This window comes from Rhamphochromis sp. 'chilingali' (genome assembly GCF_963969265.1).
Source record: "Rhamphochromis sp. 'chilingali' genome assembly, chromosome: 9".
Taxonomy (NCBI): domain Eukaryota; kingdom Metazoa; phylum Chordata; class Actinopteri; order Cichliformes; family Cichlidae; genus Rhamphochromis; species Rhamphochromis sp. 'chilingali'.
In genome coordinates, this window is record NC_137936.1 from 29,858,429 (window position 1) to 29,874,753 (window position 16,325).

The 16,325-nt window shown below is 39.7% G+C and overlaps 1 protein-coding gene across 7 annotated transcripts; it reads right to left on the reverse strand.

Moving 5' to 3' along the window:
• Positions 1-112: 112 nt before the first annotated feature.
• LOC308402146 (protein SSUH2 homolog) lies at positions 113-15,542 on the reverse strand. Of its 7 annotated transcripts, XM_080890777.1 has the most exons (14): positions 15,488-15,532; positions 15,053-15,205; positions 12,560-12,640; positions 12,416-12,491; positions 12,203-12,332; positions 10,961-11,021; positions 10,397-10,518; positions 10,086-10,148; positions 9,922-9,998; positions 9,537-9,629; positions 3,987-4,092; positions 3,555-3,662; positions 2,779-2,950; positions 113-244 (listed from the first exon to the last, which is right to left on the reverse strand). In XM_080890777.1, exons 2-13 carry the CDS (start codon positions 15,078-15,080, stop codon positions 2,810-2,812), a joined length of 1,086 nt encoding a protein of 361 aa, XP_080746903.1. In that variant the 5' UTR covers positions 15,081-15,205; positions 15,488-15,532; the 3' UTR covers positions 113-244; positions 2,779-2,809. The 7 variants fall into 7 exon arrangements, with proteins under 7 accessions (XP_080746903.1, XP_080746904.1, XP_080746902.1 ...); XM_080890778.1 differs by lacking the exon at positions 113-244 and having other exon boundaries at positions 2,538-2,950; positions 12,416-12,488; XM_080890776.1 differs by lacking the exon at positions 113-244 and having other exon boundaries at positions 2,538-2,950.
• Positions 15,543-16,325: the final 783 nt, after the last annotated feature.

Consider the following 16,325-nt stretch of genomic DNA (forward strand, 5'->3'; position numbering starts at 1 on the left):
TGGGCCTGCGGTGGAGCTCTGAGAGAACTGCTGGTGGAGATCATGAGTCCTGCTTGATCAATGCCATGAGCTTCAGTCTTCCTGGTGTTTCTTAATTGAAGTCTCTCAGTGGGTCAACAGAACATCTGGCACAGGACAGCTGTGATGAAAGAATGGGAAAAAGTTTCTCCAAACCTCTGGACCCAGGAAACCCAGCTTAGTCCTTATGGTCTCCCTCATTAGTTTCTCCCCAGGATGAATGTAGCTGTTGATACAATATGGATTCTATAATTAGACTACACTACTGAAACCTGCTGCTGTTTTTAAAGTTTACACATACACAGTAGACGGCTCTGAATATTTAAACCGTTTAAAATCCATTACACTCACAGTCTTAAATGATAAAATCAAAGAACATTAGAGTATTAGACTAATAGAGTAACAGGTGTGTAGCAGTTAATTTGTTTGCTAGATTAGCCGCTAGCATACGCACTGTGTTGGAGGCTTGTTGCTAGCTAGTTAGCGATGCTACACACCTGTTACGCTAATAGTCTGTATTATTGAAGGATTCGGCACTCCTTATGTTTTTTTTTTTTTATTCATTTTTGGACAGTGATGAGATCATCTGCACACTCCACAGAGGCCCAGAGTTACTTTTAATATCAAAAATATAATGCTGTCCTTTGAAATTTTAACATAAGACTGTGAGTGTAATGGATCTGAAACGGTTTAAATATTCAGAGCCCTCTACAGCCTGGTAACATGGAAACTTTAAAAACATCAGCAGAACGTTTCAGTGGTGTATTCTAATTTGTTCTTTTCATTTAATAATAGAGTCCGTATTATATCAACAGCTAAGAGAAACTAACAAAAACACACAGACATGCTGAAAACAGGAAAGGAGATATAGCTGAATGAGAAGAAAGGGCACAACTAAATGGGAAAAACAGAATATCATTTGGAGAAAGCAGACACAGGGACATGACTTAGAAACAGAAAGTTATCACAAAGGAAGATAACTAGATATTACATAAACCAGGGGTGGGGAACTCCAGGCCTCAAGGGCTGATGTCCTGCAGGTTTTAGATATGACACTGGGTCAACACACCTGAATCAAATGATTATTTCATTAAGTCCTCTGGAGCACTTCAAGACATGTTTAGGAAGTAACTTAGTCATTTAAATCAGTTGTGTTGGATCAAGGACACATTTAAAACCTGCAGGACACCGGCCCTTGAGGCCTGGAGTTCTCCCACCCCTGACATAAATAAACACTCCAATATAAACAGAGACAGAGGCTATAATAAACCCTAAAGGAAACTATCATGCTCAAAAATACAATGAATCACAATACCCCAAATTCACAAAGAAATTGTAAAATAGGATTCTAATGTTATAAAACCATAAAAATGTGTGACGTGTTCTTACTACAACCCTTTAAAACTAAAAGATTCGTAGGGCTCAGTTGTCCAAGGCACTGAGCTACAGGGGAGCTGCTGGGCCTGCAAGTCTACTCACACTTTGGTGTGTATCAGAGGAAGTAGCCCTATTGGGCTTTTGAGGCAGTTACAACTGGGAAAGTCCCCTCACACATCGGCTTCATCTAAGCTCTGCACTGACTGATAGGATCAGGGTTTAGGACTTTTTAAACAGACAGCCAATCCAGACTTCCAGAATTGGGGGGATCAACACCACCAAGGAAAGTGGTTTTTGCCTTTAAGCCCAATAAAGGCAAAAAAAAAAAAGAGTTGCAGTGGCTGGAGGTGAAACTTTGCAGACATGTAGTGTGAGTTGCAGGGAAGAAGAATTTGTGGAGAATTTCCTGTCAACTATCAAAAATTATTTTATTTTGTAATTTTTGTTGATTAAAATAACCTTGTTGAATTTGAGTAGAAATATTCGCTGGAATCTTGCAGCATTTTGTGATGAAAGTTGGCACACATGTAGAGAAGGTAACCCAGAGAAGTATTCAACTGACAATTTCATGTCAACGATCAGAGATGATTTTTAATAAAAATTTTATGTAGTGTTATATTCCATTGAGCATGCTGAATTTGACCAGAAATATTCTTCTCTAGATTTATGCAGTGGAATGAGATGCACACAAATTTAGCCCAGGTTTCCAAAAAAGAGGAATCCATTGAGAAAGTCATGTCAATTGTCAAGCATGATTTTTAATGAATTTTTCAATATGACGCAGTTTTTAGGCACAGAACAACAAGCGCTGTGTTAAATTGGTTGCGATACACAAATGGCTCTACCGTGTCAAGAAACGTGTGATGACTCGGAAGTGAGAGGGTTTGGTTTTTGGCACCTTGAGTGTTCAGTTGTGAGAAGCCGAGATTAAAATTGGAGTAAAATATTGGGATCTCTCGTGTCATCCTTTGATACCTCCACAGTATAGTGTTTTTATTTTTTATTTTATTTATTTATTTTTATTTTAAGAAAATGTTGAACAGAATACTAGATACTGTTATTTTTTTAAACACAGGTATGGTTTGCTTTTCTTACCCTAATAAATGAAATCCTCATGATATATGGAAGAAGGAAGACTGATGTTAAAAAAAGAGAAGAATGAGTACATGTTTAATTGCTTTCAGCTGTGTACATTTGTCAGTCTACAGCAGGGGTGTCAAACTCCAGGCCTCGAGGGTCAGTGTCCTGCAGGTTTTAGATCTCACCCTGGGTCAACACACCTGAATCAAATGATTAGTTCATTACCAGACCTCTGGAGAACTTCAACACATGTTGAAGAGGTAATTTAGCCTTTAAATCAGCTGTGTTGGATCAAGGACTCACTAAAACTTGCAGGACACCAGACACCTGTGGTCTACAGGATGACGCAGCAGCAGGTCTCTGGGTAGTCATCAGCACTGGCTTTGCGCTCGTTGCCGTACACGTAGTAGACGTAGCTCTTGTCTTTCCACTTGTAGTTCACCTGAGTGATGGGGATCAGCTCGACTGCCTGCCTCTGAAAGAGAGAGAGATGGGGATTCATATTAAAGGAAAACTTTCAACAGCATCAGAGGGGGTCAGCTTGAGTCAGAATACTTTAGCTTAGCATTGACTTCAAACCTTTATGTCCTTTTCTTTAACAAAAATTCCAACAATTAATTCCCCTTTTGAGTGTTTATGTAACAGCTAACTCTTCAACCACCATCAAATCATTCAAGATGGCTTTAGTTATCTTTATAGGTCACCTTATCCCTCGAGCTTCTGTAGCAGTTGATAACTTTAGTAATTGAACAGTCTATTGATTTTTCTATTGACTAACTGAGGAATCAGTTAAGTTAAATAATTTGCAGAGCAAAGCAATAAATTGCAGATTAACACAGGCACACCAGCACAGGCTGGCCACTGGGGGTGACTACACTATAGCCTATAGACTCAAAACTCTAAAGTAAACTTTGCACGTTTTCCTTGCTGCTTCAACTACAAATAATGGAATTTCAGCTCGAATCAATTATATTTCAACTAGAATTAGCTGCTGATGGAACAAGGATAGCTGTTTTCTTTCCCTCCACTACTGGAGAAGATTGTTCCTAATTTCTCTCTTGAGCTGTGTGTCGGCCTACCTGCTGCAGAATCCTGGAGGTTTTGCCATACTTAGTTTGATGTTCTTTGATCAGACGCTCAGAAGCCTGAGAGACTGCTTGCGGTTTAAACCCAAGCAGTGGGTAGACCTGAGAGAAGCAAGAGTTTAATTCACAATATTCACACCGCTAACCCCAGCAATGTGTTTTCCTTCTCCCCAACCTTTCCTTTACATTTATCTCAACTACACCTGCCTGAGGTGAGTTCCTGCAGTGGCTTTATGTTTAATTTATGGAGATTATTTCAACATTTCAAACATAGAATATAACATTCCAAACTACTGTGTGAAACTACTGAGATGTAGTTTTTTGTATGAAATTTTGGTATTAGGATTCAAAGTGAAGCTACATTGTGTGTGTGTGTGTGTGTGTGTGTGTGTGTGTGTGTGTGTGTGTGTGTGTGTGTGTGTTTACCAGGTTCTGGCTGCTCTTGAACAGCTCTTTCCCTTTTACTGAGCGCAGCTTATCACTCTTCAGACCACAGCTCTGCTCCACCAGATGATCTTCCACATGGTTTTTCCTAAACACAAACACACAGATATGAACTATATTCATGCTGTATCCATCAAATATATAATACTGATGTAACACACACTCTACAGGGTGGGCCATTTATATGGATACACTGTAATAACATGGGAATGGTTGGTGATATTAAAGTCCTGTTTGTGGCACATTAGTATATGTGAGGGGGCAAACTCCTCAAGATGGCTGGTGACCATGGTGGTTATTTAGAAGTCGGCCATCTTGGATACAACTTTTGTTTTTTTCAATAGGAAGAGGGCCATGTGACACATCAAACTTATTGGTAATGTCACAAGAAAAACAATGGTGTGCTTGGTTTCAACGTAACTTTATTCGTTCATGAGTTATTTACAAGTTTCTGACCACTTATAAAATGTGTTCAGTGTGCTGCCCATTGTGTTGGATTGTCAATGCAACCCTCTTCTCCCACTCTTCACACACTGATAGTAACACCGCAGGAGAAATGCCAGCACAGGCATCCAGTATCCGTAGTTTCAGGTGCTGCACATCTCGTATCTTCACATCATAGACAATTGCCTTCAGATGACCCCAAAGAGAAAAGTCTAACGGGGTCAGATCGGGAGACCTTGGGGGCCATTCAACTGGCCCACGACGACCAATCCACTTTACAGGAAACTGTTCATCTAGGAATGCTCGGACCTGGCACCCATAATGTGGTGGTGCACCATCTTGCTGAAAAAACTCAGGGAACGTGCCAGCTTCAGTGCATAAAGAGGGAAACACATCATCATGTAGCAATTTCAAATATCCAGTGGCCTTGAGGTTTGCATCCTCGCCTCTGTCAGTGCGCCCCTGGGCAGCTGTGGCTACAATGTAGCTTGCCATTGCCAGTGTGTGAATGGGTGAATGACTGAATGTAGTGTAAAGCGCTTTGGGGTCCTTAGGGACTGAGTAAAGCGCTATACAAATACAGGCCATTTACCATTTGCATTGATGAAGAATGGACCCACTATCGTTGTACCCCATATACCACACCAAACCATCACTTGTTGCTCCAACAGTCTTGGAGGGATCCATCCAATGTGGGTTAGTGTCAGACCAATAGCGGTGGTTTTGTTTGTTAACTTCGCCATTCACATAAAAGTTTGCCTCATCACTGAACAAAATCTTCTGCGTGAACTGAGGGTCCTGTTCCAATTTTTGTTTTGCGCATCCTGCAAATTCTGTGCGCCGATCTGGGTCATCCTCGTTGAGATGGTGCAGTAGCTGGAGTTTGTAAGGATGCCATGAGTGAGTAGCTAATATCCGCTGAAGGGATGTTTGACTAATGCCACTCTCCAGTGACATGCAGCGAGTGCTACGCTGTGGGCTCTTGCTGAATGAAGCTAGGACAGCCACTGATGTTTCTTCATTAGTGACAGTTTTCTTGCGTCCACATTTTGGCAAATCCAACACTGAACCAGTTTCACGAAACTTAGCAAGCAGTTTGCTAACTGTAGCATGGGAGATGGGGGGTCTCATAGGGTGTCTTGCATTGAAATCTGCTGCAATGACCCGATTAACTGCGTTCACCAGACATCAACATAATTTCGATCCACTCCTCACGTGTTAACCTCTTCGACATGTCAATGTCATGGCTGTGTGCGGGCAGGCAGGGAGATAGGACTAGTGATGGGACGTTCTGTATCGAGGCTTCGGAGCGTGTGTCGAGTAATGGAGGGGGCGTTTCCGCGAAGCGCGTATCGAGGCTTGCTTCATTTATGGGAGGAGCTGAAAATGATGACGTCCGAAGCCTCGCTGCCCGGCTGTACCACGTGACTGGTTCATGACGTGGTTCGAACTTTGCCGCGAGATATGACAGCGATATAAACCCCTCAGACTTCATTCAAAAATGTGGGTGTTTGATGGAGAGTTGCGGTTAGTGAGAGTTTGGAGACCGTTTGGAGGTTTATGAGAGTGAGGAAAGTCAGGAGAGAATGGAGCCAGCTAAGAAGAGGAGGATGTCCTCCCCTGTGTGGGAACATTTTGATCTTATTCCTCCCAACAAGGTATGTAAATTTCTACAGAAGATGTATTTTCATGATACTGATGGTGCAATACAATTTATGTTGAGCTGTCTTGACTTTTGTACAAGGTGAAGTGTTTTCTATGTGCCAGGGAGCTGGGATATAACAACAACAACACCTTATCCATGCTTAGGCACTACAGAGCTTTGCATGAGAATAAGGGGGACACCGATTGTGGAGCAAGACCAGGTGAGCCATCAAATGCAATGATAATATAGGATGCAGTAATGTTACTAAATGATATAACAATATTATACAACTGTTATAAGTTACGTATGTGATATTTATATTTGTGCTTTATCTTTATTGTCTTTCCTCAGGAGAACAATCTCAAATAGATGAAGACCTGGTCAGCATGGTGATTGAGGACTCCCAGCCATTTAGCATTGTGGAGGACAAAGGATTCAAAAGATTTGTTAAATCATTAAATCCTAGCTATGTTCTCCCCACTAAAAAGGTCATAAAAGCAGTGAAAATTTAGTTTTTACAGAATAAAATGTGAACAGGCAGTGTGTAGCTGTCCATACCTCAACGTTACAAAAGCACAACCACTGTCCACACCCCAACCACACCTCACCTCACAGTAAATGATCATTTCCATTTCAAGCATTTCCAAATAATCATTTCCCATACTGCCACTATAAATATACACAGTATACTGCCATCACTACAATATACATGTTTTACACACTCCTTTTGTTGTTGACATTTACAGGCTGTGTGCAAAATGCCACACTCTTCAAATTCATGCCAGCTATTATTTTTACGTCCAGTAGGTGTCCTGCTAGAGCAAATGAAGCTTCATGAAGCTTCGCGTTGGGGTGAACCAATTGGATGAAAAGCTTCAGTGCTTCATGGGGCTTCATCTGCCCATCACTAGATAGGACCCAAAATGCAGGACTCGGAGGCAGACGTGAAATCAAAATACACAGCTTTATTGCTGGAGCAATGGAACAGAAACTAAACTGAGTACAAACTAATACAAAAATTAATTGGCTGGCTGGCTGGCAGATAACGTGAGGATACGACGCAACAGAGAACACAGGAAAACACAGTGCTTATATACGCAAGGCGGTAATCAGGGAATGGGCAACAGGAGGGAGACACAGCTGGGAGAAATAAGACTAATGAGACAGGGGAGCAGTAAAACTGAACACACTGACAACATACTGGGACAATCAAAATAAAACAGGAAACATGAAACAAATCACAAAGACGCAGACTTGACACTAAGAGGCAGACAGAAAGAATATAACACATGGAACTCAAACAATATTAAACATGAGACACCACCGAAGAACTAATCCCTCACCAAGAATAAGACATATTTATAATCATGATCAAAGCACCAGAGAATAAGAAAATAATCCATAATGTAAAAATAAACCAAAACATAAGAAATTCAAAATGCTGGGTCGAAACGACCCAGAACCATGACAGTCAATGGCTGTGAACAAAGAGAAACTTGTAAATAACTGATGAAAGAATAAAGTTACGTTGAAACCAAGCACACCATTGTTTTTCTTGTGACATTACCAATAAGTTTGATGTGTCACATGGCCCTCTTCCTATTGAAAAAACAAAAGTTGTATCCAAGATGGCCGACCTCAAATGGCCACCATGGTCACCACCCATCTTGAGGAGTTTGCCCCCTCACATATACTAATGTGCCACAAACAGGACTTTAATATCACCAACCATTCCCATGTTATTACGGTGTATCCATATAAATGGCCCACAATGTAGATTCTGATGAATACAACGTTCCATCCATCCATCCATTCGCTTCCGCTTATCCTTTTCAGGGTCGCGGGGGGCGCTGGAGCCCATCCCAGCTGAATACAACGTTACATGATTTAATACATTTTAAGCTTTAAACAATTAACAGTTTCTACTGCTTTCAATTTAAACTAGCAGCATGTAATTTTGATCTATATTGACTAGAGGGCACCAAAGCATCTGTCAAACCACCATTAATTCTCTTCCGCTTATTTCTAAAGAACTCATATCTCAGATGAGAGGTGAAACGTCTTTTCTTTAGACTATGATGACATGGATGACCAAGAACCTTCACAATCATATCTCTTCTGCTTGTTCTTATCAGGGTTGCATCGGAGCTTGAGCCTATTCAGGCTACCATAGGTGTAGAGGCGGGGTACACCTTGGACAGACTGCTAGTCTGTCACAGGGTTAACACAGAGAGACAACCGTTCACACCCAAGGGCAATTTATAATCACCAGTTAATCTAACCCCAATCCTTGGATGTGGGAGGAGGCCCGAGTACTAGAGCAGGGCGATATGACCAAAAATATTTATCACAATATACATTTGAAAATTTGCGATAACGATATAACTGACGATATAATTGACACTAGACAAAACACTTTACAACTCCACAACTTTATTAGTTGCTGACAGTTTAACCAAAAGGCATTTCCAGTGGAAATTGGCTGACATATCATAGGCATAACCATGTATAATATCCACAAAACTTAAAAAGAGGTTATACACACATAATACGGTAATATTATGTTGAAGCACAGTACGTATCACTCCACGAGGCGCCTGCCTGCGATAGCCGTGTGGGTTCGTAGCTTAGTCATACCAAAACATTTGACAGATTTTCGAGCGCCGTGTACCACATAAAATCGTTTCGAGGTCAGTGAACACAACCAGAATTCATACATAAGGCACACAGGATTATAAGGGGCACTGTCGACTTTCAGACAAATCAAAGGATTGATTTTAAGTGTGCCATATTTTCCAAAAAACACGGTAATAACGACGGCCCGCTAGCATGGTCTACCAAAAATAGTGCTTTGTTGTGTATCTGACGGACGAAAGCTAACCCAGTTCCACATCACTGATGCTGCAGCATTTTTACAAACCAGTTCTGGTTCATCTGTTTTATTCAACGATCCGCTTTCGCCCTTCTCATTCTTCGTCGCCGCCATGCTTTTTCCGCCATGTGCGTATGAAAACAAAGGCACTGCGCATGCGCGTTTTACCCATATTCTATTGCGATATTTCATTTTCTTATCGTTGCCCAACATTATACTGGTATTACCGTGAACAGTATGATATGGTCCGGCCCTACCGAGTACCCACAGAGAACATTCACACTCCCTGACCAGATGGTGGAGTTGAACTCAGGACCTTGCTAATTTCCGCTGACTTTTCAAAGCCTTCTAAAACTTCTCCATGGACCATTTTAATGCCCGAAATAATTCATGGATATCTGCCAAAAACAGGTTAAATGAATTGAAATGTATAAAAACTTTTTATATACTTCTGAAACCTCCTCTAGGACCATTTGAGTTTTCCAGATGATTCCTAAAAGACACTGAAGAACCCAATCTTCAAGGACTCTGATAAAGCCACTGAAATATAGGAAACTGCTGTTGTACTCACCATTCCACTTTTAGCTCAATGTAAGTCAGCAGTTGACATTTTCCTTTACAGGTTTCACATTGCTTTTTCCCCCTACCATCACACTTTGTACACCTAAACACACACAGACACATAACTCATTATTTTTGGTTACTTACAGACATTGCAGATTTTGCTTTATTTTTTAAAAATATGGTATTTGTTTATTTTTACTTCTATTATTATTTTAAAAAATTACTGAACTTTTACTTATTGCAGTATTTCTTTGCTTAGACATTTTTAGGAAATTTTGCATCTGTCCTTTTCTAATTAGTTACTGTAATTAATCGTATATCCCCAGCATATGCACAGTCATAAAACTGGTATTTTTTCTGTTTTATTTTCAGTTTGTGTGACCATTCAGTACCTGTCTTTGCCTGTGCCATTACAGTGAGTGCAGGCTGGATCGGACTTTGCCGCACCATTACACATCGGGCACGCTTTCTACAACCACACAAATAAGCAAATGTTTTAATTGTACCTTGATCAGACTTTTCATGTCTTATTATTTACTATTGAGAGTTTCCTTACTTTTCCACTTCCACTGCACTCCTTGCATTGCTCAGTACCTGCTGCATGGCATGTGTGGCATTCCTAAACACAAACACACAAAAAAAAAAGTTAAAAATGAGCAAAAGGTAAAAAAATTTCACGTGTTCATGGTTTTAAAGCCTCAATAAACTCAGGAAAAGATGAGCTGTAGAACCATCTCATGGACAACTAAAGATCCATCAAAATTCATCTGGAAAATTCTTTAAGTATATATGTCTTCAAGCTTAAAGCTCAGAACCAAACTGCAGGTAACCCAGCACTTTGACAGATAGCTTTTGTTATTCAGCCACCTTGACGGAGGACGTGTAGGGCACCCGGATCTTCTCTGTGTGGTCACTGAAATGTTTGGGGTGTGTGGCCTGGACCTCCCATGGTCGTGGAGCGGGCTGGGTGTAAAAGTCAGCAGGCTCACCTTTTAAATACACGAGATCACAGAAAATGGCAGTCAATAAACTACTAGTATAGTAAGTTACTGCATTGTCAGTAGATTTATGCAAGGATCAATAAAAGAGCCATTTGTTATGAAAACCAAAGCAAGTGTTTCCAGGTTTAACTCTTTCAGGTAAAACACTATTGATTAATCAGTTGTTCTGGAGTTTGATTCATAATAGGCTCTGAGTATCACACTATTGTTTTTAATCCCTCACAAGGCCATAAACTTTGAGTGTGGTCAAGAACAAAGTGAAAAATGTGGTTTGGTAACAGGAAACAACAAAACTCTACCATCAGATTAAAAAGCATCCAGCCTTGCTCTATAATAACAGAACATGGTGGCTCAAGGAAACAAATGAAAATGACCATTTTAATGGCTCCACATCAGATTTGGATTTAACAAAATGAAAATGTGCGTTTACCTTCATGTGGTTTGTGGGCCCAGTCAGTTGACCTGGACTCAGTGAATGTCTCCAGACGGTACTAAGGAACAAAAAACAGACTTTACTGAGAGAAACTGGATTTGTTGATAACATTACTGTGCTAATTTCTCTATATTTCACATCAGAGTGAAAGTGAAACATACGTTTCTATGCATCATGTGCAAGAAATGTCTCTCCCATTAAATCCTACACAAAATTTGTTAAACCCAATCAGTATCGCACATTATACCATACAATGTATTTCCGGGTTGTTGCCATATAACTGGGCATCATATTACTGCATAACAAATTTTGTGGTAAAACCAGTACTTGGAACGGGTATTCCATATTCTTTGAGCTTCTTGCAAGAATCTTGAGGATGTGATGAAAAGTTCTGGCAAACTACTACTTCAGCAGCTCTGGACACTTACTAAAAGCTCTGAAGTTTTTGAGAAGAAAATGGTCGCACTTTCTATTACAGCTCAGTAATAAGGGGGTAATAGCAGGTTAACTAGTTAACCTACAAGGTATGTGTTTTAAATATGCTTTTTGCATGTTGCAGCTGTATTTCCTGTTTTATTAGGCAAACTGCCACAGTTGTTTTTAGATAATAATCACACACTTTTTAGCTTTAATAGGTTCTTAATATGTTATTAAATTTAAACAGGTGGTTTTGCATTTTGCAGCACTGTTTCCTGCTTTTTACACAGAAACTACCACAGGTAATTGAGGGGTAATAACTTAACGCATATTACTGCATTATAGCATTCTTGTTTCTTCCTTGTGACTCCACTTTATTGTGGAGCTGTATTTCCATATTATTATGTGCAGTTTTTGGGTTCTCATTATCCTATTACATACATTTCTGAGCAATATTACTCAACTGTAACCACTCTTGCTACCATGATATTATTTAGATATTAAGTGGTTATTACTTTGGTAATTGCATAGTAAAAGCTTGGAAATTACCACATTATTACACTCTTTTCCCCCCTTTTTACCCTACTACTACCCCTGTATTACCTAGCTGTAATAGAAAGTGCTACCAAAAAATTCATTATGCATGTTTCAACAGTTCATTATCATTCAATTATGTCCTTTGGTCAAATGTTTGGAAAACTATGGATAAAAGCATCTCAAACCAGAGCTCTGCAACAGACTGATCAAGATAGTAAAGGCAGATATGGAGGTAACTCAGTCCGCAGCATCACTGATGGTGGTGATGGTGGAACATTTAATCACCCTAAATGTGTTGAATGGCTCCATGGAGGTGATGACTCCCTGAGTGACTGGATCTTCACTGTAGCAGATATGAGATGACACAAATTTCTTGAATGCCTCCCGAGCCTCATCCTCAGAAAGAGAGGGGATACTACAATACACACAAACTCTGTGTTAAACCAGAATATTCTACTGGTTGGTGAGCAGCTCAGAAACACAGATAATATGTTGTACCTCCATTCGGGATTTTCAGGGCTGGGTTGGGGTGGGGCTACTGGCTCCATGGGCATGGGAGGAGGCAGGAAACCTGCTGCATCAATGACAAATTTTCAAGTACCAGCAACAGCATTAATGTGAGGAATTATATGCTTTTCTTACCTCCTCCTGGCACAGTGCCTTCATAGCCTGGGACATTGACAAACATGTTGGCTTGGGGTGCCATGACAGGTGGGTACATAGCTGGAATGAAAAACAAGAAACAAAAAATTCAACCAAACGGATCAGGTGACCCTGAATCCTCCCTTAGTTATGCTGCAAAAGATCTAGGCTGCTGGGGGATTCCCATAATGCACTGAGTGTTTCTTATTCCTTCCATTTAAAAGGTTTTTTTTCTTTACCACTGTAGCCAAAGTGCATGCTCATAGGAGGTTCCCTGATTGTTTTTTTTCTGTTTTTTTTGTTGTGATTTGGTGCTATAAAACTGAATTGAATTGAATGGCTGGAGCTGAATAAGACTGTTCCTGCACAGAAGAATGTTTGGTGCAATGAAAAATGATTATGCCCACGCTATGGTTAGCCACGGCCAGGTGGGCTGGTGTATTTGCGGTGTGAACCCAAAAGCAGACACAGGAGAGGGAATGAGGTATAACAAAAGCCGGGCCTTTTTTTCGAGGCTGATTTCCAAAAGAGAAAACAAGGCAAGGCGAGTTGGGGGGAAAAGGAAAGCAAAACCTAAACTGGAATAACCTAAACTCAATATGAAAACTATGACATGGAACTCAGCGCATGCGAAAACGGTGACCAGAAACATGAACATGAACACGAACATGAAGCATGAAAACAATCCTGAGACTTGCAGTGATATGACATGAGATAGACAGACAACCTGACAATGAAGAAAGAGAGACAGAGGACTTAAATTGTGTTAAAAAAATAAAAAATTAAAAGTTAAAAAATTGTGTATGTTTCTGTTCTGTGTCCTGTGTACTGTTTGTTTATATATGTGTCTTTCTGGCTGCTGTCAAAACCAAATTTCCCCTCGTGGGACAATTAAAGGATTATTCTATTCTATTCTATTCTATTCTAAATACACAGAAGGGTATACTCTGTTGAACAGTTCTTGTTTCTGCCATGGCTGCTCTACAAAACGACTTGTGTAGATAAGTTAGTGAAATCATTCTTCAGAATCAGTTTTAGTTAGAAGGAAATGATTCACCTTCTGTGATATGTGATAAGTAAATGTGAAATGTAAAATGTAAAAGTAAAATGTGATAACTACAATGGTGCAGAAAGCTGCATCTGGTCAGAAGAAATAAACCCCACAAATTTTAAAGAGTTGTCCAGATTTGTTAAAACTTAAAACGGCTGTCAACGGACAGATGCAAGGATATCCATTGCTACCCCCTCATGCAATAAAGAGTTTCAAAGATGTTTGTTGTATGACAAGTATGATAATGGGGGTAGTATACTAACCCCATTTCCAGTGTTAGAGTAAACATTTTTAGTTCAGGTTTCTTTTACCATTTTCTCTCTTATCTCTTAATTTTAACAAACATCTCCAAAAAACAAACACTGATATGACAAGAAACTGCATTGATTTCTGAAAAGGGTAATAATGGTTGTGTGCAGACAGCCCCTAAAGCCCCGGACAGACTTTAATATTTTGTCACAGACTCTGAAGGACTCCATCACCCGTTCCAGCAACTCAAGAATCAATGATTACGTTAACCTGACACATGAGGGATTACAGACGAAGGCATGAGGTCAGTATCTAGAAAAAAAGACTCCAAAAACTGAAACTAGTAAAACAACTTGATTAGCTCTCTCAACATGACAGTGTTAACATCCATATCCTTGCATCTGTCCATTTACAGCTATTTAATTTTGTATAAATATGGTGAACTATTCTAGGTTAGTGTTATTTTTCTTTCTGACCAGATGCTGTTTTCTGCACCATCTCTTCAACGCCCTTATACTTGTTACTAGTGTGTATGCGCTAAAACAGAAATATTTTCCATATCCTCAGTACAGTTTCAATAACTCATGCAAACACAGCATTTTGAAAAGAGTATAGAAGCCGTACCAGTTGTTTGACTCAAAACAACAAATTAAATCTTTACATTTCAACTTTCTTTGTCTTTGTCTCAAAAGATTATTTATTATCATGCATTACTATTATTATCATCACTGATTATTTCCTGACTTTCATTATGCCTAAATTGAGCACATTATATTAGGTCTGCACTCCCTTTCTTCACCTGAGTTGATTAAACTTATTTTTAAATCAGTTACTGAAAATCTGACCTTGTTTTCTCTTTCAGAGTTTAGCAATCCATATGTGTCCTTATTTGTTAAGTCTAAAGCAGGGATGGCAAACTAATTTTAAAACATGGGCCACACTCACCCCATTTTAAATTTAAGCGGCCGGACCACTGGTCTTTCCAACAATAGAAATAAGTTTAACTACACATTTAGCTGAGATGCATTAATCTAAAAGAAATGCACGCAAGTCTTATAGTATCTCTTAGTTTTTCTACATGATAACGAAACACTGCTGACGTTAATGATAGAAATATGTCAGTGTGACTCTTTGGAATTGGAATTGTAAGAAATAAATGTGTAAAATTACAGAAAAGAAATTGCACAAAGTACAAAACAGAAAGATCCTGTTAATTCGCATTTTCCTCCCAAGTCCACTTTCTTTCTGCTTTTCTTTCTTTTTTGTCCACTACAAAGGCAAACGTCTGCATCAAATTCTTCAGGAAACAAGGTTCAGGTGGCTTGATGAGTTTCATCGGCAGTTTACTGTCAAAAAGGAAAACAAGTGGATCATGTTTGGAGCTCCTCTTTTAAAAACTAAAATATACTGAAGAAGCAAACGAATGCAGTTTAGTGAATGCTGAAGTTTAACATGATTCTGACTTAATCTTCGCACTGAATGTTTATTAATAGAAGTGACAGCGTTTCAGCGCCGACTATCAGGAGCCGAACCCTGCGTCTGCGCCTCTGAATAGCCCGCAGGGGTTCTGTGGTCAGTGTCGTGATGGTTCCTAAGCCTGCTGGTGTGTCCTGTGATGCAGTTCCTACCTGAGCTGTTCATTCTGCTGCAGATCAACCACGCTGATATCAGCCTCACAGAATCCGTTACAGTTAGAGTCATCCAGAACCGCATTTAAATGGTGAAATTCGGAACGCCCCCTGGTGGGAGGGTAGGCCCGCCTACCCCGAGTTAACGATCAAAGATAGAAGCAGTGAATGCAAACAATCGAAAAACTGTAAATCTTTATTTTTCCTGCGGTGTGCTTGTGACTCGCTCAATAAACAGCTGACCAGGGTCTATCCTGTGGCTGCAGTTAAGGCTGTTTTTAAGCGCAGAAAAACAAGCATTATATTGTGATACACCAATGGCTTTGGCAAGAAACAAATCCCGCTTTTTCTACTTTACTATTAGAACTCAGTTCATCATCGTTTCGTGGTATCGGCATAAACGCGGCCTTTGGGGTCTTTTGTGCCGAAACCTGATCCAAATCCAACTTTTCTATGTTTTTTCTATTTGTAATACATTTACCAATATTGATGAATAGACTGCATCCAACTGGATTGACACAATTTTGACTTTGCGTTATTGTACGTATCCTAATGAATATTTAAAATATTTCTATAGAATTGTGATTTTACATTTGTTAAGATTTCTGCTCCCCTCTTGCCCCCTTATCCTCATTTGTCAATGACGTTTTTTTAACCTGGAAACTGATCGCAGCTTCTACCAATGTTCCTTCTGGTTTATAATGATTTGATATAATCCCTGAGGGATTTGTGTGACATTTGTTTGACAGATTATAGGCTAAAAACCTGTTTACAGCTGTTTGAATATCAATAATTTTTTTGGCAAAACCTGAAAGCACCTGCTTTGAGTGCATTTTCT

What these genes read in the sequence shown, in the direction of transcription:
- LOC308402146 (XM_080890777.1), bottom strand. Translation starts at nt 15,080, where the DNA reads ATGCGAATTAACAGGATCTTTCTGTTTT. An exon ending in AGGCACTGTGCCAGGAGGAG is followed by an intron (nt 12,492 to 12,559) that starts GTAAGAAAAGCA and finishes TCATTGATGCAG; the next exon opens with CAGGTTTCCTGCCTCCTCCC. An exon ending in AATGGCACAGGCAAAGACAG is followed by an intron (nt 9,630 to 9,921) that starts GTACTGAATGGT and finishes GTGTGTGTTTAG; the next exon opens with GTGTACAAAGTGTGATGGTA.